At 49.4% G+C, this 24470-nt stretch overlaps 1 protein-coding gene across 1 annotated transcript; it reads left to right on the top strand.

The window, feature by feature from the left end:
• Window positions 1–24119, top strand: LOC137676285 (voltage-dependent T-type calcium channel subunit alpha-1H-like). The gene is made up of 6 exons (XM_068422984.1): window positions 1–94; window positions 2869–3002; window positions 7592–7689; window positions 12850–13009; window positions 22480–22795; window positions 24102–24119. Exons 1-6 carry the CDS (start codon window positions 2–4, stop codon window positions 24117–24119), a joined length of 819 nt encoding a protein of 272 aa, XP_068279085.1. The 5' UTR covers window position 1.
• Window positions 24120–24470: the final 351 nt, after the last annotated feature.

The raw sequence follows: 24470 nt of genomic DNA, 5'->3' as shown, positions 1-24470 counted from the left end.
CATGCTGGTCATCCTCCTGAACTGCGTCACCCTGGGCATGTTCCAGCCCTGCGAGGACGTGGAGTGCCAGTCGGAGCGGTGCACCATCCTGGAGGTAAGGACCCCATGCTGCCCCGCTTGCCTGGGACACGCAGGGTGCGGTGGGGTGGCCATCCTGGGAGCTGGGACCACCATCTTGTCCCTTTTCCCCAGGATCCAGAAATGAAAGCCCGTCCCATAGGGATGTTTTTTCCAATGCAAAGTCTGTCCCTCGAGGAGACCTGCTGCCGTGGCCCTAGGTGAGACCTGAAGGCTGACTGATTTGGACTTACCCCAACAAGATCCTTTCTCTACACAACCAATAAGGGTAGGGGGTCTCAAAACTGGCCATCCAGCACCCCTGGAGGTGTTGAACACTTTTTAATTACAGGATGATCAATGCTGCAGGGAACCTCTTGCTCACAGTCAGTCGGTTCCACCGCAGCCAGCTCACTGCCAGCATCTCTTGGATTGCTGCAGTCTGGTCTGTGCAGTGTGGCACTGGTGGCTTTGCCATTTCATTCCCTTCTTCATGAGCAAAAAAGCACGGGATGGGCCCGTGCCTGCTCTGCTCCACAGCAGAGCCCACCAGCTGAAGTGCAGCATTGCCAGGTGCCAGGATAACTGACCTTTGGGAAACGCACACACGTCCAAAGCTCACGGACCCTTGTTGGCCACCCCAAGCTTAGTGGGGCATCACGCTTGTCACTTCATCCCTTGCTGCGTCCTGGCAACCCCCTCGCTGCCATATGCCCTCAGGATTCGTTTTGGAAGCACATCCCAGCAGCATCTGGTGCGTGGGCTGCACCTTGGCGTTGGGCTTCCTGCAGCAACTCCGTTCTCAGGCTTGGAACCAACTTGCCGTCTTTCTAATGCGTTACATCAACCTAGGCAGGGACTACTGACATGTGGTAGTGTGACGGGTTGGTTCGTTTCAATCCCACACAGATCTGCTGCTTTACTTCCCTTTGCACATTTCAGCCATACAGGAAGGCCAGTGCGAACCTTCCACCCAACCTCTCCTGCCTCTTTCAAAGATTGGTCCAGAACTGCCTGAAAATGTCAGAAATAGCAGAATTTATCATCAAACCCTCTTTCAGCCTTAAAAGAGGATCTGTTAAATGCAGAGCCAAGTAAACCAGGTAAATTGAGAAGCCACTAGAGGTTTGTTATGGAGTGAGATCAATTTTGGAGAAGCTGTTGCCACCAGAGACATCCAGCATAGGGATTGTCTCAGAGGGTCAGGGTCAGGCTCAGGGTTGGGGTGAAGCAGCACCCAAAGGTGGCCAGTCCATCTCCTTCACCAGAAAATGTCACACTGCCAGAGCTGTGGGCTAAGCTGCCCCCAGAGCGCCCATCAGAGAGTGTCCCATCTCTCCTCAGAGGTTACACTCCACGTGCCTGCTGGTTTTCTGCATGTATTCACCCATGTGGGACTTTGTTTGGATGCTGCCCATCCCTGCCAAAATGTCCACGCAGACAAAGGGAATCCTGCCTGGACCAGGGAGTGACATTATTGAATGCTTGTTATTTGCTCCCTTTTTTTCCATAATTTAATCAGGTTGCAGTCACACGGCTTCCATGGTCTGTTCTCCCCAGAATAGACATGCATACAGTCTGAGAGGAGGCCAGGCACTGACTTTGGTTTCTAATACCAGCTGAATGATTACAACATATTGAGTATATTTGCAAAAACCAAAGTATTATCCTGGAGGGTTTGCAGGCAGAAAAGGGCTGCCAATAAAGCCATCGTTATCCCTCCCCCTGTCACAGCTTGCAGGAGGGGATGGAAGCCAGAACATGAGGTAGAAACTTCTTTATGGAGGTGTTTGGATGCCAGTTATTAAATGAACTGAAATAATGGAGCAAAACTTCTGTGTAGGTTCTCAAGGGAAAGGTTGGTTGATAAAGCCAACAGCTAGAGAAGACGGTGCTCACACAGAGCCACGCAGAGGTACATGGATGTGCAGTGGGAACGTGGCTTCCACGTGGATGCTCAGTTAATTTTACCATTAATCCACTCAGGCCTCAGTATGGAAGTGCCAGAGACACAGTACCAAACAGTATGGTCCTTACCAGAGTGGTTTGGACAGCAGCAGTCATGTCTGTAGATCGAAATGTTCCCGTGCTTTGTCAAGTCTGTCATTTCACAGAATCACAGAATCAGTCAGGCTGGAAGAGCCCTCTGGGATCATTGAGTCCAACCATTGCCCTGACACCACCATGGCAACTAGACCAGGGCACTAAGTGCCATGTCCAGGCTTTTCTTAAAGGCCTCCAGAGATGGTGACTCCACCACCTCCCTGGGCAGCCCCTTCCAATGGCTAATGACCCTTGCTGAGAAGAAATGCTTCCTAATGTCTAACGTGAACCTCCCCTAAGGCATCAGAGGTGAAGTGCATCCCCCTGTGTTAGATGGGACACATTCTTTCTAGGAGGTATGAGCTGTCCAGTCTGGAAACACAGCTTCCACTGCAAGTTGCTGAGACCTCACGGACCCAACCGCAAGCTGCTGTAGAATGCGTAGGCTTTAAATGCCAAGGAAAATATCCAGCCTGTACAACAGCGATGTCCTTGTGTCTTTGTCAGTAGATAATAGAAGCTGCTGGTGCTTCTCAGGCAATGGACGGACCCAGGAGCTATGCTCAGGGGTTGCCATCACCCATCAGGTGTTGCAGGCTTTGTTTCTGGGTTCAGTAGGCAGCACATGGGCACTAGTGCTTTGCCTTGCAGCATCTGCCAGGGGATACAGAGTGCCTCCGCGGTGGGAGTGCTCGTGTCTCTGCTTTCCCTTTCCCTGATAAGAGAACACAGCAGAACTGACTGTAATAATCTTTTACTGGTCTCCAGGCATTTGACGACTTCATTTTCGCTTTCTTTGCGGTGGAGATGGTCATCAAGATGGTGGCTCTGGGGATCTTCGGGCAGAAGTGTTACCTTGGAGATACGTGGAATCGCCTGGACTTCTTCATCGTGATGGCGGGGTCAGTAACAAAACCTCATAAATTTGCTCTACGCGGTGAAAGCAAGAAAACCCCAGAGAGCCAAATCTGTAGGTTGTCCTGGCTGGTTTTCATAACGCTGCCAGGCTCAAGCCAAGGCAAAGTCTCATAAATCTCATTTGCTTTTACCTCGGGCAACCACGCCGGATTGTGGGGTGGGGTATGAATGTCAGGCCAAAAGCCATTGGGTTTTCAGTAGCAATCTTTTCACCAATGTCACCTCTGTCAAAACAAGTGCACATTGATCTCATCCTTGCGATGACCAGTATGTCCCAGTGCTCGTGGTTAAGACTACTGTGTCCAGAACGGGTGGAAAAAGCACACAGCAACTCAGCCCCGCTCCTGCTGTGTGACACCATTAGACTGAGGCAGAGGCAGAAATTGGTCAAACAATGAGAATCTATCACAAAAATCTGGTTCAGAAGGTTGAAATCCCAGTGGAAGAAGCTGGCCAGAAGTTGACCCAGATTACAAGTGCATGCAAATGCCTCCTGTAAACTCCTCTGGGTTTACATTTTAATACCATCTCCCACAGCTGCTTATTTGTGCAGGATGTGGTAATAAACAGGTATCAGAAAGATGTGGGTGCTTTTGACACGAGTTCCCTCACACCCATAGGGAAAAACTGAGTGGACTAAAAGCTTGGCAAGTCAAAAACTTTTTTCTATAAATAAATGCATTTTAGAAAGCCCAGGCTCTCTTACCTGCTGAGCACACTCTAGAAAGGGACAGACTGCTGTAATTGCAGAGCTCTGCCTTATTTCTCAATTCCTGGGTTTATAATGACCAGCCTGGGGTTAATTAGAACATTCCTGTAATATGTTGGGGCATTTTTAGCCTTACATTAGTGATGTACAATCTTCACTGCACTAATGGAGTTTTGTTTTTCTCCATGTTATTTGTCTGGAACACAATTAGGAATGGCCTTACTGGTTTGAATAAAACATGAGCTCTCCTGAGCAGAGCTTGCTTTGAACCCATGTGTGGTTACAGCCCGGGAAAGAACAGCAGGGACAACAAAAGCAGCAGTTAATTATTTTTTTCTTTCCAAAGCTGCTGCAGCGTTTTAAGCCAGGAGTAGTAGTGGAAGAGCAAGGCTGTGGTTGCAGGGGGAACTTGGGATCAGAAATCTGTCATCAATAACCAATGTGCCAACAGCGTTCCCCCGTGCTGAACCTGCAGGATGAGCTCTCCTGATGGGCGAGCAGAGGTTCCCCACATCATCAAACAGATTGTCCCAGCAAAGCAGGAGAATAAAATAGCCCATGGCTGAGCCCTCTGCTCATACCTCAGAGTCAGGTTTGGCCCCAGGATCTTTGTTCCCATAGCACCTGGGACAAGTGGGAAGGTGACTGTGAGTCACTTTAGTAGTTTTCCAGGACGTTTCCCCACCCTCTGTGGCTGGCATATGTTTGAGAAGAATAAAAACAGCAGAAGCACCAGAAGACCCCGATGGGAAGCCCTGCTGCCAGGCTGGTGTTACTCAGGCTGAAGATGAGAAGAGGAACTGCCCCAGAGGAGCTGGGCTGGCCGGTCACGCTGGTGGAAGGCAAGGAGAAGCTGTGCGATGGGCTGGGCTTCTTCACCTCTCCCACCTCTCCCTCCACCACCATTCCATCCAGGAGGTGGCTTTAGCAAGGAGCATGCTACTGGTATAACACGAGTCGCTTTTTCCAGCAAGCATGATGGATGTGAGGAAGTTATTATGAGGCTTTTTCTGATAAGAAGGGAAAGAAGTGATAGGCAGAGCTGCCTGCTTTGTTTGTCCTGTTCGGTCCCCTCAAGTAAGCTGGTTTGGCTTACTAGCAAGGATACCAAAGACAGAGGAGGGTAAGCAAGGAAACTACAAAATAAACATCTATTCTGCCTCTAGCAACAGATTGTGTCTGAAGTTTGTTCCAGCACTGAAAGCCCTTTCATGTTTTGCTCGCCTGAGAAATGTACCCTGGAAGATTTCAGACCGAATGGAGCTTACAACCTTTCAGTCTGTCCAGCAGCCAAGTTGAAAGCATTTCCCGAGCATCAAAAATGTTGTCCACAAGAACTGAAGCCAGAGAGGTTCCTTGTGCATGCCGTCCCTGGAGATGTTGCAGGCTCACAGGGTATGCTTTGGGCATCTTTAACTTGACAGCTGAAGGACTAGAAGCTGTTCATGGTGGAAGACATCACAAAGGCTTATGCCTCCTTTTTTTCAGTATCCAGAGGCTGTAGAGAATCACGTACAAAGTGCGAGTCCACCCAGACCTCCGGTCCCTGCATATCCAAAACTCTCAGCTCCAGCACGCTTCTGTTGGGCATTTCCAGGGTATTCTTGGTTTACAAGTGTGATATGAGAACAGGACCCTGAGTGTGGCCTTGACAAAAAAAGCTTTGACTTTTTCAGGAAGGTTTCAAATGTTTTCACTGCTTGTAGAAGGTCCAATTTGGAATCCATCAAGTGGTTCAGGTTGGCTTCAGTGGGCGGTGTAGATCCCCCTGAGACTGACTTTCAAATCCTAAATGGAGTATCACGGAAATCCAAAGGATCGGGGTCAAAAAGTCTGTTTTCTAGGCCAAATCCTGGATTTTTCATCTTTTATCAGCCCCATTGAAAATCCAAGGGCCAAGCAGAAGTAAGGCCACAGGAGCTGGCCCTGTAACACACTAATAGTTGCATGTGCTCTCTGGAGTACAAAACCAGCTCCCACTGGAGCATTTCATACTCCTTTTACATGCTGTTAGTAGTTCAAAACCTGTATCAGTTACACTAAAATCCACTTACTCAGCCACCCGATAAATCGTGAGTGTGCTGTATTGGGACCACGCCAGCGCACACATTCAGGCTTCGTCGCTGTTCACTTCGGGGACTTTAAACAATGCTTTGTCTGTTCCTGCAAGGTCTGTTCAGAGCAGACACCTGGTGCTGGCTCCAGGCCCCTCGGCGCAGGTGTGAACGGGCCTTTCCAATGGCTTTCCCACTGTGCGGTCCTTCGCGCGGCTCCAGGCCGCTTCCCACTGCTCTGCTCCGGCTGCTTAATGAACACGTTAGATTTAAAACCTGTTTTCATGCTGTGCTGACTTTTAAAGCTATTCATCATGTTCGGCTCAGTTCCTACATACAAGGTTTAAGATGGTTTTGATTTATAAAGGCGAACTACTTCAGAAAAAAAAATATCTCTGGCAGGTTATCACTAAACCCAGCTCAAAATCACCAGGGCCTCTGCACGGCAAATTAAGGCTAATGGGCCAAAGTCATCTCAGTGCAATGCCAGTGATATCACAGGGCTACACCAAACAGCTTCAGCACAAAGACAACAGAGAAGTAAACATCAGAACACATAGATATTCCCCATTAAACTTTGTAGAGCAGGGCAAGGCATCAAATACGAAGTGTGAGGCTCTGGCAGAGCAGAGCACGGGCACGTGGACAACGGGCAAGGCTGGTCCTAAACCAAACCTCCCTTTGCTGTTGCCTGAAATCCATTCAGCTGTTGCTTCTCGATGGCACATAACAATTTTGATGCATCCAGGCTGCAGGATGCTTCAGTTGAAAATCTCCCTTTCCAGTGGAGCTCCTGGCTGCAGCAGTTCGGCTCCTATTTGCCTTCCTCCTTCCATGTCTGTTTGTTTATTTGAAAAAAAAAAAACAAAACAAACCAAAACAAAAGCTTTTTCTCCATGGGATCCAACAGCTTACTTGCAGGGTTGCTTTTGATGCTGTTATGTTATTTGAACAGGCGTGGTGAGAGATTTGTGACATATTTACAAGTGCTTCCCTGTAGTCAAACTCATAAATTGTAATTACAGCCATGCTAACTAGCCATAACCCCATTAACAAACACTACACACATTTGCCACTCATTGCTATAAAAGAGCAAGAAAACTGACTTAACTTAATGTCTTTGCCAGCCTGGGAGAGAAATGTTTATGTGAAATGGAGACAGAGTATGAAAATGTTCCCTATTCTTAATAAGAAAATGGAAACCAAAGTACTTTAATGTCATTTGTCGCCTTGGTTGTTCACATTTTTGTCATAGGGAGAGAGATAAGCTGGTGTGAAAATATGCTGGGGTGCTGGCAGGGGGTATAATATCAGAAACGTCTTATTGACTTTGAGCTGCATGAAGCTGTGCAGCGATCTCCCCGGGAAGGCTGCGGACGCGCCGCCGGCCGGAGCATGATAAATAAGCTGATGGAAAGGGAGAGCAGCGCGGCTGGGCAAGCTGAGCAGAGAGTTGGGGCTCCCCCTCTGCCTCGATTGCTGTGGTCCCAACTTTGCAGCTCCTCATCGTACCAAGTCCTGCTTTCCAATGCGTTACCTGTGCCTGCAGCTCGTTAGCTCGGGAGCACATCTGCCTGCCGGCCCCTGCACCATCACTGCTCCTGGGGGTACTTTCAGTCTCTTAGAGGCTGAAATATCCCTGATATCCCCTGTTGACAGCACGATGCTCATTGAGCTGCAGACACAGAGCAGGGGATTTTGCAAGCCTTGGCTGCTGCTCCCAGAGCGCGCAGGCAGGGGCAGCCCCAGCACCCTGGTGCCCGCAGACCAAGCATCCCACACCCTGACGCCTTTCCTCTTTCCCCCGCAGCATGATGGAGTATTCTCTGGACGGACACAACGTGAGCTTGTCTGCGATCCGCACCGTCCGGGTACTTCGGCCACTACGAGCCATTAACAGGGTCCCAAGTAAGTAATGCCTTCGTCCACACCGCAGCCACGCTGCCGGGCTGCCCGGCTGCAGCTCGGGCTCTGCCTGGCTCAACCCTGGGGAAAACTGGGGCTTAAAGCCCCCCCAGCTGGCTCTCTGCGTGCTGAGCCTTGCAGGAGTAGTCTGCTTTCCTGCTGCTGAGAGCAAGTTCATTTATTTTAATTTTTAGTGGCAAGTTAGAGATCATTTATGATGATTATCAGTGTTAGTAAAGGGCAAGGGAGTAGATTTTATACCTGGCGTGCCAAATTTTAGTGGCTGTTTTCCAGCGTTTTTGTGAGCTCTCTGAGGCAAGTAACTCTCTTCTAGTGCAAAGAATAGAACAAAGTTCCTATAAGGAAAGGGGAAAGGTCAGTTCTAAGGCGGCTCTGCTTGCCCTGGATGGGTTCATTTTCCTCTCTCAGCTATTTAAGGTCTTTCCATTTCTTTGTGTTCAGGATTAGAAGCGCAGCAGCCTCCATTGCTGGTAAAATACCACAGAGGGTTTGCTGTCATGTAGAACAAAATTGGGTTCATCCACGATAGAAGGTTCAAGTGGCCCCTAAATCCATTTTCAAGTGGCTTCAGCTGCTTGTCTTCTAAATCCAATTTGAAAGACGAACCAACAAGTTGAAATAATTTCCTGCCGGAATCAGCTGTCTGCTGAGCAATCCTTTGCAAGGGACTAATTTCATAGCGCTTGCATCATTTTTTAACCAAAATCTGCTCAATTCAAAATGCCACGGCATTGTATGGAAAACATCGAGGTCCCTTGCAGAAAGGGTACATTTCCTGGTCTTTGTAAAAGCCCATTTGAATGACCCGGCCCCACCGGTCCTCGCTGAACATCCTGCCTAGATTAATTGCCCATCGTGTCAGCACATCTAGGGACAGCAAAACAAACTCCCCCAGAAGGGGTTTGGTTCCAGCACCTCAGATGAACACGCAAGGGAACAGATGGATGTTTACACACAGGAGTCTTTGAAGTTTCTCTCTGAGCTCCAATTCTTCAGGATTTTTCTTTACCAAAAAAAAAAATAAATCTGTAAATTCAACGGTGACATCATTAGAAGTTGAAAACAAGACAAAAAGAAACAAGAGGCTAAAAGGGACCACAAAACCCTCTGGAGCTTTGTTTTCCTAAGGAGGTTTTGTTACCAGGGTTTTGGAGCAGCCCGAATGCACAACACAAAGTTTTCCTCTGGGGTTTTGAGCGCGGTGGCGCCGGGGCCTCGTGGGGACAGGGGGGATGGAGGGACGCTGGCACATGCTGGGCTCGCAGCCTCGCCGAGTTTCAGGCTGGGGCGAGGATCAGGCTCGCTCTGAGGTTATTTAAATCCACGAAGCCCTTCGTAGCTCTCCCTTGAAATAATGGAAGTCTCAAGCTGGGATTCAGCTGGGCTGAGAGCAGAAGCCGGGGGAATTTGCGGATTTACGTGCCTGTTAAACGGAGGCCCAGGGATCCAAACGCCTCCAAGTCTAGGTGAAATTTTGATCCAGGTCCAGCTTGTGTTTTTCTTCCTTAGAGTCTGAAACTGAAGCTTTGAAGTAAGCCTTTTAGGCTGTCTTCTGCTACACTTCTGCTACTGCCACTTTGATTCTTTTTTTTTCCCCCAAAAAGATGGGCAATAGAAATTCTTCAATTTTTTGTCAATAGTATGTGAGATTAAATCCAAAGAGCCCGATCCATGTTTGGAGCTGAGTTGCCCGGCTTGACAAGCAGCTAGGCTGGTCTTACAGCACTACCAGTGTCTTGAACAAGTGCCAGGGCAGGATTAGTATTCTTAGAAATATCTCGGTTCCTGGAGGGCAGATAATCACAGACTTTGCTGGTTTATGGGACGCTAACTTTTAACATCGGTACTTTTACTGTTTCAGACTGATATAATACAGAGTCTGCGGAGAATGGATAGTGACAACCCTCTATTTTGCTGTATTTTTTGCAGTTTCTGGCAATAACAGTTATACTTCTAGTATTTCATCCATGGGGATGCTACAGCTTAGCCGGGGGATTACCTCGGACGTCCACCGCATCCCAGACAGCAGCACGGCAGCGGGTCCCACTCAGCCCCATCCATCCAGTCCCCAGCGCTGGGACAGCGACACTCCCCCAGCCACCGCCCCGCTGGTGGGAGCGGGGTTTTCAGCTCAGTGGCAGTCACAAAAGGACATCGAGCAGATACGAGTTACAGCTGGGTCAGAAGAGACGAGCAGGGACCCATGAGAAACAGCCTGGCGATTTATCCCTGTGATGCCTGGGCACTTCCCTGGGTTCCAGCCAGTGCTATTAGCTCTTCCCTTCCAGGCACAATAAATTCACCCACAAGATTATTTCATTTTATTTTATTTGTTAAGAAAAGAAAGGAGAACCCTGGCCAATAAAAACATCAACTCTATTAGAAATTATTCCTTGAAAATGACTGGAAAAATATAATTCCAGCGATTTATATGTTTGGCAGGAACTGTAGTTAGGGTTTTTTTTTTTTTAGTAGTGGTCACTGTTTATTCAAATCCATTTCACTGCTTTATTTTTATTTTTCTACTATGTGGTTTTTAAACCAGGCATCACATGGAATGGGAAAGAAAAGAAATCCTGATCCTCGTTTCAGCCTAAGCGATGCTCGTGCTCTTTTCCCATGGCACACTTGACATTCTGCTGAGAGCCCAGAGCACCCTTAGCGGAGAGCGAACAGATGGATTCAATCGCGAGGACGGTGCCACTAAACAACCCAGAATACCAAAAGTAACTGAATGGAAAAAAGTTGTCTGGCACAGGGAGATGAATTTTAACCATTTTTGGGAAAAAAAAGAGTGAGGATATTAGTGAGAGTGGGGGGAAAAAAAGAAGAAAAGCCCGGCATCGGCTTTCCAGTGGGAACTGAGTCTTTTCTGCTTCTCCAAAGATAGATTTTCAAGGGCAGTCTGAAGGGCAGTGCTGCGGGATGTGCTGCTGGGGGGCTGACGATGGCAGCACGTGTTGGGAGCAAGCATTACAAAATCAACCCCCCATTTGCCCCCAGCTCTGGGTTTCCCCCAGCGCACAGAGCGGAGGCCGGTGCTGTCCCCGCGGCTGGCACCAGCGCTGCGGTTACAAAGGGTGGCAGGGACGCTGGCCGGCGTCCCGCACTGCCCACGGCGCGCGCCGATGCAGCCTGGCTACCAGCGCCGTGTCCCGTCCCTGCGGGGTGGCACCGGCGCTGGGGCGGCACGGGGACGGGGTTGGGAGGGCAGCCGGCGGGGCTGGCACGGGGCTGGGCGCCGGGATCGTGGCTCCTCCGGAGAGGCATCCGCTGCCGGCGCCAGCAGCAGGGAGCCACGCCGGAGCCAAGGCGCAGCTGGGCATGGAGACCTTGAACGGCGCTTGCCTTGGGATGCAGAGGTTATTACTCACACCTAATTATTTATTAGCGCAGACTTCTTGGCCAGGGTGGTTTATCCACTCGTGCCGTGCTGACAAGGTTGTGTCAGCTCTGGCCCCGCTTGGCTGGGTTGCATTTCCGCTGGCACAGTGACACGAGGAGGGGGGTAAAGTGGCATCTGGCTCCTGCCAGCGTTGCCTGCCACGGCCTGGGAGGTGCCGGGTCAGACAGGCACTGCTCTCCTGGAGACCCTGCTCCTCCCAGCGCCCATCCCTGGGGTCTACAGATGCCAGGCTGCTGCCCAGCATTGTCATTGAAACAGCAGGAGAGGCATCAGGCATGACTTGGGAGCTGGCTGAGGGGAGAAGCCAACGTGGAAACTGGTGGAGGAAGAGACTGTGTCAGTGTAAACGCCGCTCTCCGTTCAATGGGATGACTGGTGGAGAGCAGCGCCCTGCTGGGGGAAATGGAGGGAGAAAAGGCTCCATGTGGGCAGGCAGGAAAAGGTGTTTGCAGAGCAGAATTTTAGAGAGATGAAATGCCTCCAAAGGCAGCAGTGTCGCCTTACCCAGCAGCCGCATCGATTTTCACCATGCCATAAACTTGAGCCCTGCTCCCTGCTGAGCTCCAAGACTCCCGAGGCTCAGTTTCTGGTTTTATTCTTTTCTATAATTTAACATTTGCCTTTGTCTCTTCCTCTTTTCATTAGTTCTTGTCTCATCAATTATCAGCTGTTGAAATGATGGCTGGTCAGTGTCTCAGAGGTTCATTTAACCTCTATTGAACTGCTGAGCTGCAAGTCATCATTCCCTTTTTATTCCTGTTTTATCCTTGAGTTTGAAGGTGCCCTGATGTGTGAGACAGGGCAGCCCCCAGGTGCCAGCCCAATCCCTGCCTCCTTGCCAAGTCTCCCCTGAGCAGCGATGCTGGGAGGACGCTGGACGCGGGTGCAAGGGTTAGCTGAGGTTCTGCAAGGTTGACTCATTCCTGGATCTTATTTAGGATAGATCTTGTGCAGAAATCAGCATTTTCCTGGCAGCAAAGGTGTTGCGGGAGCCTCTGCTCTGCACACAGGTTCATAGGGAGCCTTGCAGAGGTGTGGGACCAGCTGGGAAGGTCTCCCAGCAGCCTGCGCAGGAGGAGGGGAAGGGAGCAGAGCTGAGAGCTTTGCTTAGAGGAAGAAAGATTTGCATCCTGCTTTTCCCCCTTAAAAAAGTAAAAGTTTCTCCTGCCTCCCCTGCTTGGCAGTCCTGCAGGCTTTGGAGCACAAGTGGCTCTTGGCTGCTGGTGGTGGCCAGCAAGGAGAGGAGTCTTCCATGGAAGAGGAGTTGTCCATGGAGGAGGCCCAGCGAGCAGCCGCAGCTATCATCCTACACGAGGCTCTGTATTGTTCAGGGGAACAATTTGTGTCATTCATGAGAGATGTTCAACATGTTTATAAATATATATTTTGACAATTTCTCGGGAGGCTGATGGTTTGTGGGGGTGTTTCTCCAGGAAAGACTGTCTTGCAGCTTTGCCCATGTTTGCGTGTTGTTGAGTGCTGTGTTACTGAAAACATCTGAAAATCCCACTCTTAAGCCCACCCTTTGGAGACAGGCTCTTTGTTCCCGTGTCCTGCTAAGCCTTTTGCACTCTTTACCTTCCTTTTCAGCCATAAGGTTTAGGGGAAAACGGATATGTGCCAGCTCCCCTGCCCAGGATGCACTGACCAAGCCTGGGAGCAGCTGGGACCGCTGTGGCGTTCGCGCTCTCCCCGTCCAAGGGCTCCTCTAACCTGTTTTCTCCTTCTCCCCACAGGTATGCGAATACTCGTCACCCTGCTGTTAGATACTCTGCCTATGTTAGGCAACGTCCTCCTCTTGTGCTTCTTTGTCTTCTTCATCTTTGGGATTGTCGGTGTGCAGCTCTGGGCAGGGCTGCTCAGAAACAGGTGTTTCCTAGACAGGAATTTCGCAATGTAAGTACAGAAAAAAAATCTCCACGTTTTCTTCCTTTCTCCCTCTCCCAAGGCAGAGAGGCCCCGGTGGTCAGCAGGGTCAGTGTCTGGCCAGGGTGCAGCCAGGGCTGGATCCAGCAGCACCGCGAATGAGAGCCCGACGTGACTGTGCCACACAGCTCCAGTGGCAGCTCTTAACTGGGCTGCGGTCTTGGTTCACAAGGTTGTTGGCTTCAGGACTCTGAGTCTCTTCAGGACTATGAGTCTAGCGATAGGACAAGAGGACACAGCCTCAGGCTTGGCCAGGGGAGGTTCAGGTTGGACATTAGGAAGCATTTCTTCTCAGCAAGGGTCATTAGCCATTGGAAGGGGCTGCCCAGGGAGGTGGTGGAGTCACCATCTCTGGAGGGGTTTAAGAAAAGCCTGGACATGGCACTTAGTGCCCTGGTCTAGTTGCCATGGTGGTGTCAGGGCAATGGTTGGACTTGATGATCCCAGAGGGCTCTTCCAACCTGAGTGATTCTGTGACTTCTGTTTTCCCTCTGCACCTGAAGGACAAGGATGTGAGTGGTTTGGATTATCTCTGTCTGAGGAAACTGAGATCCGTGACTCTGGGAATTTAAGGACTTAGAACGAACAAGTATTACAGATCTCCTAAAATTGCCAGTTCCCAAAACTGCCTGGGTCTGGGAGGTCACCTAGCACACCACACCGCCTGGCGGGGGGCTGGTGAGGGGGTCTGCATGCTGGTACAGACAGCACCATGGAGATGCTGGAAACACACAAATAAATCTTTGTGGGTGTATTAAGATAAGAACCTTGATGTGAAAAGCATTAAAAGGCATTTGTACACCGCGCTCAGTCTGGGACAGGCATCAGGGACGGGCAGCACATTCGATCCCCTGCTCTTTTTGATGCAAACTTTAGTTTTGGTTCTTCCAAGCTAGGCAGTTGCATGGAGCAGCATTCTGACTCGTGCTGAGGGTGCTAATAGGCCTTAATTACCCTGATGAGCTTCACCTGGGACACCCACCCACACCCTGCCCATGGCCCAGGAGCTCTATTTAAGCTCAGCCTGTGGTTCTTAGTCCTGGTTTGAGCTGTGCTGCTTGCGTGCCTGTCTCCAGCTCTTTGTTCCTGGTTTCTTTGGCTCCTGCCTGAGTTCCCTGGATGGCTCCTGGATCTGGTTCATCACTTGCCATGTCTTGGGGCTTTGAACAGACCCTGCTGCCAGCCCTGGGCTCTGCCTGCAGCATTCAGACTCTGTCCATGCAGGTGCTGCTGGCACTGGGATGACCCTTGGCTCCTGGCTCATCCCCTGTCATGGGACAGTCCTACTCTTGCTACTCCCCAGCAACCCCTCAGCATGATGCTGAGCTTGGGCTGTTCTGCACTTGCCCCTTCAGAGGTGCAATGTAAGGACACACCTTAAAACCCCTCAGCACAACAGATCAAACCCAAGTGCAGCCTGCAAGCTCCTGCAGAAAAGGGAGGTCTGCCTGGGAAAATCCTTCCGAAGGGCTCCTGTCAGAGACTGCTGGAGATGTCAGTGGCTCAGAGGTAAGGAAATGCCTGAGACCAGCTAATCAGGGCAACTCTAGCTCTGTAGGAGAAGATAGAGCCTGTAATTATATCTGTTTGTAATCTCTGCTGTCTACAACTCGTGTTGTGCTTGAAAGACAAGCAGATGTTATCTCTCAGCTCTACCCCAGGTCCTGTTTCTGCCTCTCACTGATTAATCCTGTGGCTTTCAGCTTTCTGAGCCTTTCTCTGTGCTGCAGACCATCTCTGATGGCACTTAATCATCCCATCAGAGATGCTGAAAGGCAGAAAATCAATGAGTCTACCATGTGTGTATGCTTCTGCTCCTACATCATGATGCTCCAACCTCACTATCTCTCTCCTGCACCCGTGGCAGGTATTTGCTGGTCACCAAGACCCTCTGTCACTCAGAGTAACCCCTGAGCTGTCATCCCAAAGCCCAAAGAGTGGTGTTAAAGCTGTGCTCGGGTAGCCTGGTTGCATGGGGCAGGCACCATGTGCAGGCAGCGCTTTGAGCACAAGGAGCACAGAGCTGTAATTAGCTTTGGCGAGTCCCTCTCATCTCTTTGACCAGGTTTCTAAAATGCTGTGTGATTTCCTGCAAAGTGGAGCTTTTAAAATTAACCACAGGGGAAACGTTTGCTAAGCAGAGATATTAAGCGGCCCAGGGAAAGCAGGCTGTTATGTAATGGCCATTAGCAGCATCAAAGGCATCGCAGGATTTTCTTATCAGGGTCTTGGTCCCGGTCACTGAAGGCAAAATCAGGCTCCCAGTGCTCAGCCTCAGGTCCTGTGTTTGAAGACACGGGAGGTTTGTGAGAGATCATCTCCTTCCCACTGCAGTGCCGCTCTGCACTGGTTCCTGGATCCCCCCCAGTGGCATATAGTGGTGAATTTGGGTGGCTGTGGGCTACCCATTGCCTATGCCCGAGTCCTGTTGCTTGATGCTGTGTGCTCAGGGATACTGTGAACAGAGTTACAGCATTCCAGAGAAATTGGGAGAAATGAGGCTTCTGGCATGCCAGTGGGGCAGCCCTGTTGCAGGACAGGGCTACTCCAGCTCTGCTGGTACCAGTATCAGTGTAAGGAATGTGGGTTGCTCTGGTGCCGTCACCCAGACTGAAGCTACTGTCTTGGTCTGTGTTTTGCTGGGTTAGCTTTAGACCTGAGAAACCTGGCTGCACTGAACCAGTCCCATTTCCAGCTAGAAGCTATCCCAGATTGATTGGAGCTTGGTGGGGAAGTTTTGGGGGATCTAGATGAAACTATTCCCATCTTTCCTGTTATTCCTGATTCATTCTCCTGAATCCATAGTTCCAGGCATCGGGATATGTTTCACCTCTGCAGTGGTCTTTAACACCCCGACAGCAAGTTGTATAGGGGGCACTAACAGGGAAAGCACCTCAGGGTTACATCATTCTGCTATTGTAAAGAAGGGCTAAAATATACAGCCCTGGACCCAAGCTAGCAGGTCCTGCTGACCAGCAGCAAGGTGCCATCTGCCTGCCAGACAGCGTGGAGATACAGGCAAAGTCAAGCCCAGGGCTGGACTGGAGAAGGTCAATCACTCCAGGTCCTCATGTTCCATCCCTGTGCTGAGCTGCTGTGCTTGGTATCGGTGCTGGAGAGCCCTGACCATCCGTCCCCTTTCAGGGAGAGCTGCCGAGGAGAACAAAAACAGCGACAAAACTTGCACACAGGGGATGCAGGATTAAAGTTAAGCTCTGGTTTTGGTTAGAAGTAAACAGAATAGAGCTCTGTGGGAAAGGGGAAAGGAGATTCTGGTCATTTAGTTTTGTTTGCCAAGTCCCACTAAATCCCAATGTTGTCCTCAGCCTAAAATAATGTTTGCCAGCCCTTCAGCAGGCAGCGAGGGGCTGAAGGATGGACAGGCGGGCTGTGCACCTGGGTTGGGGCTGAGCAGATGATGGTCCTGGTTCAGATTATCTTTACAGCTCTGTAAAGGGAAGAACTGTGTTACTGGCAGGACTCACCTTGGTGGTGGTGTCAAACCCTCCCAGATGAAAACAGAACTGCTTTAAAGCGAGGGTGAGCACTTGAACACAGTCCAGGGTGCCAGGTAAGGAAGGGTCATAGCCCCAAAGCTCTTCTGGAGTGAAGCAAGTGTAAGCGAGCTCAGAGACTGGTGCTTCAAATATAGTCTCCTACCTGCTGCATGCTGCTTTTCCAGCAGCTTTTCAGGCCATTGAACTTTACAGCAGGCATCAGTTGGAAGAAGTGACTTTGATTTTGCCATCATTCTTCTTCCTGTGGAAACCTTTGCTTTTCAATGCCCCTTGAAAGTAGGCTGCTTCAAGTAAAGAAACTATTTTTAAATATAGTACATTCTGATAAAATTTTGGGGACTTCTTTGAGGTGCCCTGGAAATATCAGCTTTCTCTCTCTCTTTGAAAATTGCACCGTTGCAACGCAAAATCATGCTGAAAGGAGATTGATTAAGGACTCTTTTTTTAGTAGTGACTGAAGGAATTACGGGCAGTTACTGGGTTGTTGCAGTAGTGGGTTGGCAAGCAATAAACTGGAGTGGGCCACTGCTGTTCAGGACATGTGAGAAGCTGTCACTTCCCAGCTAGCCCTGGAGACCACAGTGGTGGCTCAGAGGGCTCCTGTGGCTCAGACACCTCTTCGAGCCCCAGGGAGCTCGCTGGCCGGACTGTGCTTCCCCTGGCATTGCACAGCAGTGGGGAACAGCACTGCCAGGATGGTCTCCACTGCGATGTGAGCGAGCGCAGGAGATCCCTGACAGTGGGAGCTGGAGGGGGAATTTCCCAAGAGCTTTTCAGCTGGTCTGGTCTGAGAGAGGAAGGCTCGGTATGCATGCGTGGGAAGGGCAAGCAAAGCCAGCAGTTTATCTGTAAGATCTCCAGGATGTGTGTCTCCCAGCGCAGCCCCTCTGGCTCCCTCCTGCCATCACGAGCTGCTGTCACTGTAAATAAAGGAATTGGGTCACCCCCAGCTTGTCTGGGTTGTTGCTGCTGGGACTTCGTCTTGCTTGTGTGTTGTTATGCAGGGGAGCATCTTCCCCCTCGTGGAGCCTTTCAAGGAACTCAATGGGTTGGAAGCAGGAGAGGGGAGAGAGCTGTGAAGTGCTTTGTATTTGTCTAATGCTGCAGGACAGTTATAATGTGAGCAGTTCAGTCTTAATTAACTCTGTACCTGCTTAGCATCGTACCGCCTTTGGCTCCTTGGCTTTTGTAGAGCTGTGAGAAGGCACAGACGGCCAAGGCAGACAGCTCTGAGTTTGTCTGAAAGGTACTTCTGAGTTCTGCTTAATGGCTCTTCCTGGCATCACTCTGTGCTGCTACGTTGGGTTGTCAGCAGGATCTCCTTCAGAGAGCAGCCACCTCTTGGAGGGAATGGATCCTGCTTGGTGCTGAGTTTCCTGCACCTTCTCCCTTTACTCCTCTGCTCCTTGGAAAGCTGTAGCAGGATTGTGCTCAGCACATACACACCGTGCTCCAGCGGCTGTGGATGGTGTCCTGCATGGGATGGTTGGGTTTGAAGGACTGAGCCTGGGGGAAGATGGAGCAGAGAATAATTGTTCAGCTTCCTTTGACATGGGAGAGATTGGACTTTCCTGCCCCACTGTTGTCCTTCCTGCCCATGAACATGCCCAGGGACAGCGAAAGGAGAATACATTGCAAAGCTGCTGCAAGCCCAGAGAAAGATGTGCACTGGGCAGCTGGCTGAGAAAGGGGTGTTAATCCTTTCTAATGTGATAACAAGATCCATTCTAGGGCTTAGTTTCTCATGTCTTTTCCCCAGAGCACAAGGGTCTCGTGATTAGTGGATTCATTACCATTAATAACTTATTTGGACTATACCCGTTGGCAAGTAACAAGGAAGTCAGATTGACCTTCCCTGTAAGTGGAGGTAGATGGTCTTGGCAGAGCAACTAATTTATTTTGTGGATATTGGGGATTCCCTCATTCTGCAAGACTTTTGTTTCTCGTTCTTGCTCTCCTTCCTTCTTTTCCCTTTTTGGTTTTGGTAGAAAGGTCTTCAAGCAGAGGAACTAAGGAAAGGTCTTAAATGTGCAGTGCTAGCTGTCAGGTGGTGTGTCCCTTCCCCACTGTACTCCGTGGTGGCAGAGCACCATGCAGGTGCAGGTCCCTCTCAGCTCAATGGATGCTTGTGGTGTCTCTGTGCCCAGGGCAGACACAGAAGAGGGAAAGGCTTGAAAAGGGCTGGGCAGAAATTGGCCTCCATGTGACTGATTTTGGCCTGTCATATGGTGGACTTTCCTTCGGTTTGTAAATGATTTTGGGAACAATTGCAAAAATGAGCAAGGCAGAGAAAAGGGAGGATAAAATCAGTTAGGCAGCAACAGAACCAAATCAAGCTTCATCCACCCTTCGCAGTCAAGCTGTGCTTTGTTTTCCTGGTTTTATTTTCCTCCCACAGTCACCAAAGTGTGTCGTTCTTTTGGTTCTCCAGAGGGTTTGTGCCCAGATCTTTTCTACGCAGCTTATTAGATCGCAGCCCAGGGCGCCGTGTCTGCAGGCAGTATTTCTCCTTCAGCCCAAGGCTTCCTAAATGGTGACTCATGGGAAACATGCAGCCCTTCAGATCTGTGTATGAGGCTCATCAAAGGCCTTTCCAGTCACAATGTGTAGTGAACAGAGAAGCACTGCATGGGAAGGGAATTGGTACTGTAGGTCCCCAGCCTGGCTGCATCCCCTCCTTCCAACAAAACTGGGTACGTGGGCTCCAGCAGAACTGACTGGCACGCTGCTCTCTGGCTTGCTGTGCCCCTGTCCAGCCTGCCCAGCTGGGGTGGGCACATCAGGAGATCAGAGATCAGCTCTGGGGGCTGAAATAAAGATGTTTAATCTGGGACAATGAACATGAGTCCTGCAGCTGGGAGGGCAGACAGCTGCAGAGTTGTGTGCGGTGCTGGATGTTGTGTGTATTGTGCCGTGGTGGGAGGTGCAGCTCGCAGGGGAGCTCGGGTGTGAGGTTGGAGCAGAGAATCACACTGATGCATCAGCCCTTCTATCTGAGCACTTCTTCCATGGTCAGTGTTCTTGGCACGGGCATGTGTGTCTGCCTCTAAACACAAAACTGCTCCCAGGAAAGGAGCTTGTGCAGCCCTAGCTGCTAATTACACAATCATCCCTCCAGATGGTCCATCTCCTTCTGCAAGTCCAGCTTTGCTCTGGGTAGAATCGTAATTACACTGACCCACGAGCTGTGGTGTGCTGAGCCTTCCCATCCTGCCTGCTGCCAAAAGGTGTTTGTGATGAGGAAACTCCTGCTGCTGGCGTTGTGGTGGGGTGTTACTTCCAGGGTGGTGAAGGAAATAAGTTTTTGTTGAGTTTCCCAGCTCCACCTGTCTCTGGAGCAAGTTTTCCTGAATGATCAGTTATAGTTTGGAAGAGTATGTCACTGGAGTGGCACATCCAGGTCAAAGAGCCTTGGTCAGCATTGTTTGAAGGGGAATGAGAAAGAGCAAGGGATGTTCCCAAGATCACACAGGGTTGTTGCAGGGCTGGGTGTTCAATGTGTAGTTTTAGGGTTGCAGGTTACTGTCTGAGACTCGCCTCTGTGGCTGTCTCTGCTGCAAGCACCAGGTTTAGGCTCTGAGCTGCCCAAAGTTTAGAGTTTGCATGACTTGTCACATCAGGGAGTTGAAAACTGCAGAGATTTGTTGAGCCTGAGCTGGAGGTCCAGGTGCTCTGATGAGAAGGTACCAAATGAGACCTCTCCTGCCATCATCTTGGGGACTTAGAGTAGCTCTTTGCCTGTAACCCATGAAGTCCTGGTTTCAAGGACTGTATTAGGCAGTGCACAGCGTAGTCCAGGCTTGATCTGGGCTCTGGGGGTGTTAGACCCCTGTCACCACCACAGGGTGTGGAAAGCCCTGATCCCAATGTCCCATTTGAAAGACTTCAGAGCTACTGAGCACCTGCTATTGAGTTTCTTGGGAGGAAGCTAATGAGACATGCACCTATGGCCTCAAACCTGGGGGCTTTAGAAGAAAATGTCCTTCCTGAGGCTGATGGGACTGGGATGGCTATGCCGTGGGCTGCGTCATGTCTCATGGGTGACCAGGCTCAGGCAGGCACTGTGGCTGTAAGCAGAGATGTCCCAGGTGTGTAGGGTCCCCACCACTTTTATTTGAGGGTGCAGAAGCCCTTTGCATCTAAACTGAGGCCCTCTCAGTATACCTGCTAAGGCCAAAACAGAGCTGCCAAGGCTCTGCTTGCCACTTGTGAGTTAGGAGAAGTCACTTCTCAGGTGTCTCTTCTCCTCCTCCCTCTGTTTCTTCTCTCAAGTTCCCCAGCTCTCTTTGCCCACAGTCTGTAGCACTCCCAGACACATCCCAGCGCCTCGGTGCGTTTTAATCCTTCGCAAGCCTCCACGATACCCGCCTCTGTGTGACAAACTCTGCTGGTTGTAGTATCTGATCTTCTGGCAAACACCGTGCTAGCGTAGCACTCAGCCTTTTCTTCAGCTTGTTTTATATGGAAATTTCCTCCAAGTGAAACCAATTGGTGGGAGGGGAAGGAGAAGGCTTTTAGGCAGTCCTGGAGGAAAACCATTTAAGTTTCTTCCTTGTCTCTTGAATCTAAGGCATAGAAACTGGGAGGAAGATACTACAGTTTTGTCTAGAGGTGCAGGAACACTGTGCAAGGGGAGGGGAATAACTGGTGAATACGTTTAATCACCAGTGAACAATGCCCAGTTCCTCTGACATGGTACTATTGCCTGTCCCTGAAGCTGGATGAAACCTCAACACCCATCTCAAGCAATTCATTGGTGGACGAGAACCAAATTCCCCAGGAAAGTTGTTCAGGGTTAATTTCCCCTCAGCTCTTCACTGCACCAATTGCTCTCTCCTTAAAGTGCGGCTGCTGAGTGACTCCTACTTGACTCAAGGGTTTTGGGGAGCAATTTCAAGCAATTGTATGGAATAACACTAGTTTGGCACTCATTAGAGCCCAATTTATTTAATAGTTAGGTACATTCAGAAACAGATAAAAATACAGCTGTCCTATCTTGAAGAATTACCTGCTTATTTTCTACCCACATCTCCCTTGGTCATATAATTCGTGTTGCCTTTTCCCTTATCTCCTGACTCATATATAGCATCTTAGATCCCTGCAGCTCTGAACACAGCAGATAAATTCGGCTCTAGCACTTTGCACCTTCTCATTTTGAGCAGTGCTTCAGCAGTGTGAGTGCTGGTGGGTCTCACTAATGCTAATCAAACGGCATGAAAAGTCCTGGGCTCTGGTTACTCGCTGATCTGCCCCAGAGCACGGCTTGGGACAAGGCACATCCCTGCCGTGCTGCAGTTAGAGCACTGGCTTATCTTAGCTGTAACAGAGCCATAAACTTTATCCAGGCTAATTAAATCAGATATGCAGTACACATACATTAATGTGGGCTCTTTCTTTTCTTATGTGAGTACAGAAGGAATCTGAGATGGCCTGTGGCTGGGTCTCTTCTTGTTGAAGTTCAGCTCACTCATCCCAGAGAGGTGACGAGGGGCAAATTTATTGGAAAGCTGCTTTGCCATCAGCTTTTCTGAAGCATGTTCTGAGCATCAGAAGAGCTGTCTTAAAATCCTTAGATGGAAACAAAAAGTTCCCTGGATTTCTGGGAAGCACCCGGCCTGCTGGGATTTTTTTCTCTATACTCTCTTATGTCAACTTTCAATTGCCCTGTTCACTTCAAAAAGCTCATGCTGATCTTTAACTGAGAGATCACTGGTGCCTTACAGGATGCTGTAAGCAAAAAGCTTTGTAGACAAAGGTGGGGGCTGATATCTCAGCTGCGGCTTGCAGTCCCCAGCCTGATGGGGCTGAAGGGCAAAGGAGAACTAACACACCCAAACCAGGGACAGGAACCAGCGCCTTTTGCTGCTCATGAAACAAGGGGTGCATCGTTTGTTCTCATACTTCTCTTTCTTCCCCCTCTAGGACATACAACCTTACCTTCCTGCATCCGTACTACCGGACGGACGAAGCGGAGGAGAATCCATTCATCTGCTCATCGCACCGTGAAAACGGCATGCAGAAATGCTCCAACATCCCAACCAGGAAGGAGTACAAGGTGGAGTGCACCTTGAGCATGGACTCCTACACCCCAAGTTTATACAACCCTGACTTCAGCAGCAGGAATGCCTGCATAAACTGGAACCAGTATTACAACGTCTGCATGGCAGGGGACGTAAACCCACACAACGGAGCTATCAATTTTGATAATATTGGATATGCCTGGATAGCTATTTTTCAGGTAAGATTCTCCTAAAGATTTTTCTGTTTCTTTTTATTTTGTTACCTTTTGCTTGGAAAGATTTTGATAGATGCATCAGAGGAGAAAGGAATTTGCTTGCACCTGCGTGAAACTGCAAATAAAGACACATTGAGTAACTGAATCAGACAATAACCTGCACAAATGTTGCAAGAGATCATTTGCTGAGAACAGCCATTTTTTCAGTGCGTTTTAGAAGAGGGGGAAAATACTTCAGGCAGACAAAAGTATGGAAAGTTCTAGCACTGCAAATCAGACCTGGATAAATCCCAGGGATTTTTGAGAGTTAGGGTCTTTATTGCTGTAGTATCAGGAAATGGAGAGGGTTGTCCAAGTCCTTAAGCAAGACTTAGTATGTAGGAACTAGCTCGACAGCATGGTTTGGGCTTGATTCTAGAACTGTGGGGTTATACTGGTTAGCGTGGTGTGCTGGAGGGAGGAAGAAATAATCCTAATGGTTTGTACTGGTTGGAATACCTGTGAAGAGATACTGCTCACGTGGAATTTGAGTCTCTCTTGATCCACGCCTATGCAGGTCTTCACTAGAGACCAAAGTGCTTCTAGCTCAGACTGGGGGAGCCTTTACAGGTGACAAAAACACTCCAGCAACTGAAGCATTTTTAAAGCATTTGTAGCTCTGGAACATTGGATAGCTCATCTACGCAGTCCAGAGGCTATGGTCTCTTAGCGCTAGTCTATTTTAAATGATCCATGTATGGTTTTCCATTTTTAATTTGCACTTTCTGTTTTTAATACAAATTTCTTTATGCTTTTGGCTGTTTGCCCTGTTTTATTTAGTCCTCCTGAAGTGTAGGTGACATCTATTCCTAAAAGAGGAAAAGTTCTTTTAGTTTTGTTAATGATGAATAATTACTCATTCAGAGCTCTAAATTTCATTTATGAATTTCCTTCTAATTTCATATTATAATATGAACTTAACTTGCAATTTTCATCTGGGAGTTGTAAAGGGGCGATTGCTTGCTCTGAGCATCTTGTTTGCTCTCATGCTGTCACAGTAGCACACCTTGAATCACACTGCTGATGGTGTCAGAGGCTCAAAACTAAATCCAAAAGGGTTCAGACAGATCCCAAGTCTCTACTAGGCTGTGTTTTTTAAAAATGCTTTGGTTCTCTTCTGGAATTAGCATGTCAGGAGAGGAGCTGCCATAGTAATTTCAAATATTCCTGACTGGTAGTGAGTGTTGCATAAAAGAAAGGGAAATCAAAGTGAGAATAGTAGATAGGTCTCTGGCTGCAGTTGCATTCTCCTTTTTCTGCTCTTGCATAGTTCTTTGATGGAGCTTGATGGATGTGCCCAGGAGGTCCCATCTGGCTCCCACCACGGGGCAGCAATGTCCTTGCCAGAGAAAGGGCAGAGGGCAGCGCGTTGCAGAGTGCCTGTGCTAGTGCATTGAAAATGAGCAGGTGCTTCTCCAGGGGTCCTGCTTCTTTTTTACTTCCTGAGCCTTCTTGCAGGCTGCAAGTTTTCATTTCGTGTTGGTATTTCATTTCCTCAGCCTGAAAATGTACAGTTTTAAGCCACAAAGAATATACCAACCGCAGCAGAGGTTTCAACTGATTCCTTTAGGCAGAGCACAGCGTCTGGCAAAGTTAGATGTTGTATCCCTAGATCATTTTGGCAACTGCCAGGAGGTTT

The sequence above is a fragment of the Nyctibius grandis genome, chromosome Z (assembly GCF_013368605.1).
Source record: "Nyctibius grandis isolate bNycGra1 chromosome Z, bNycGra1.pri, whole genome shotgun sequence".
NCBI lineage: Eukaryota > Metazoa > Chordata > Aves > Nyctibiiformes > Nyctibiidae > Nyctibius > Nyctibius grandis.
The sequence above is the reverse complement of the archived record's forward strand: the minus strand, read 5'-3'. Positions and strand labels throughout refer to the sequence as shown.

What these genes read in the sequence shown, in the direction of transcription:
- LOC137676285 (XM_068422984.1), top strand. Translation starts at nt 2, where the DNA reads ATGCTGGTCATCCTCCTGAACTGCGTCACCCTGGGCATGTTCCAGCCC. An exon ending in AGCGGTGCACCATCCTGGAG is followed by an intron (nt 95 to 2,868) that starts GTAAGGACCCCA and finishes ACTGGTCTCCAG; the next exon opens with GCATTTGACGACTTCATTTT. An exon ending in AGCCATTAACAGGGTCCCAA is followed by an intron (nt 7,690 to 12,849) that starts GTAAGTAATGCC and finishes TTCTCCCCACAG; the next exon opens with GTATGCGAATACTCGTCACC.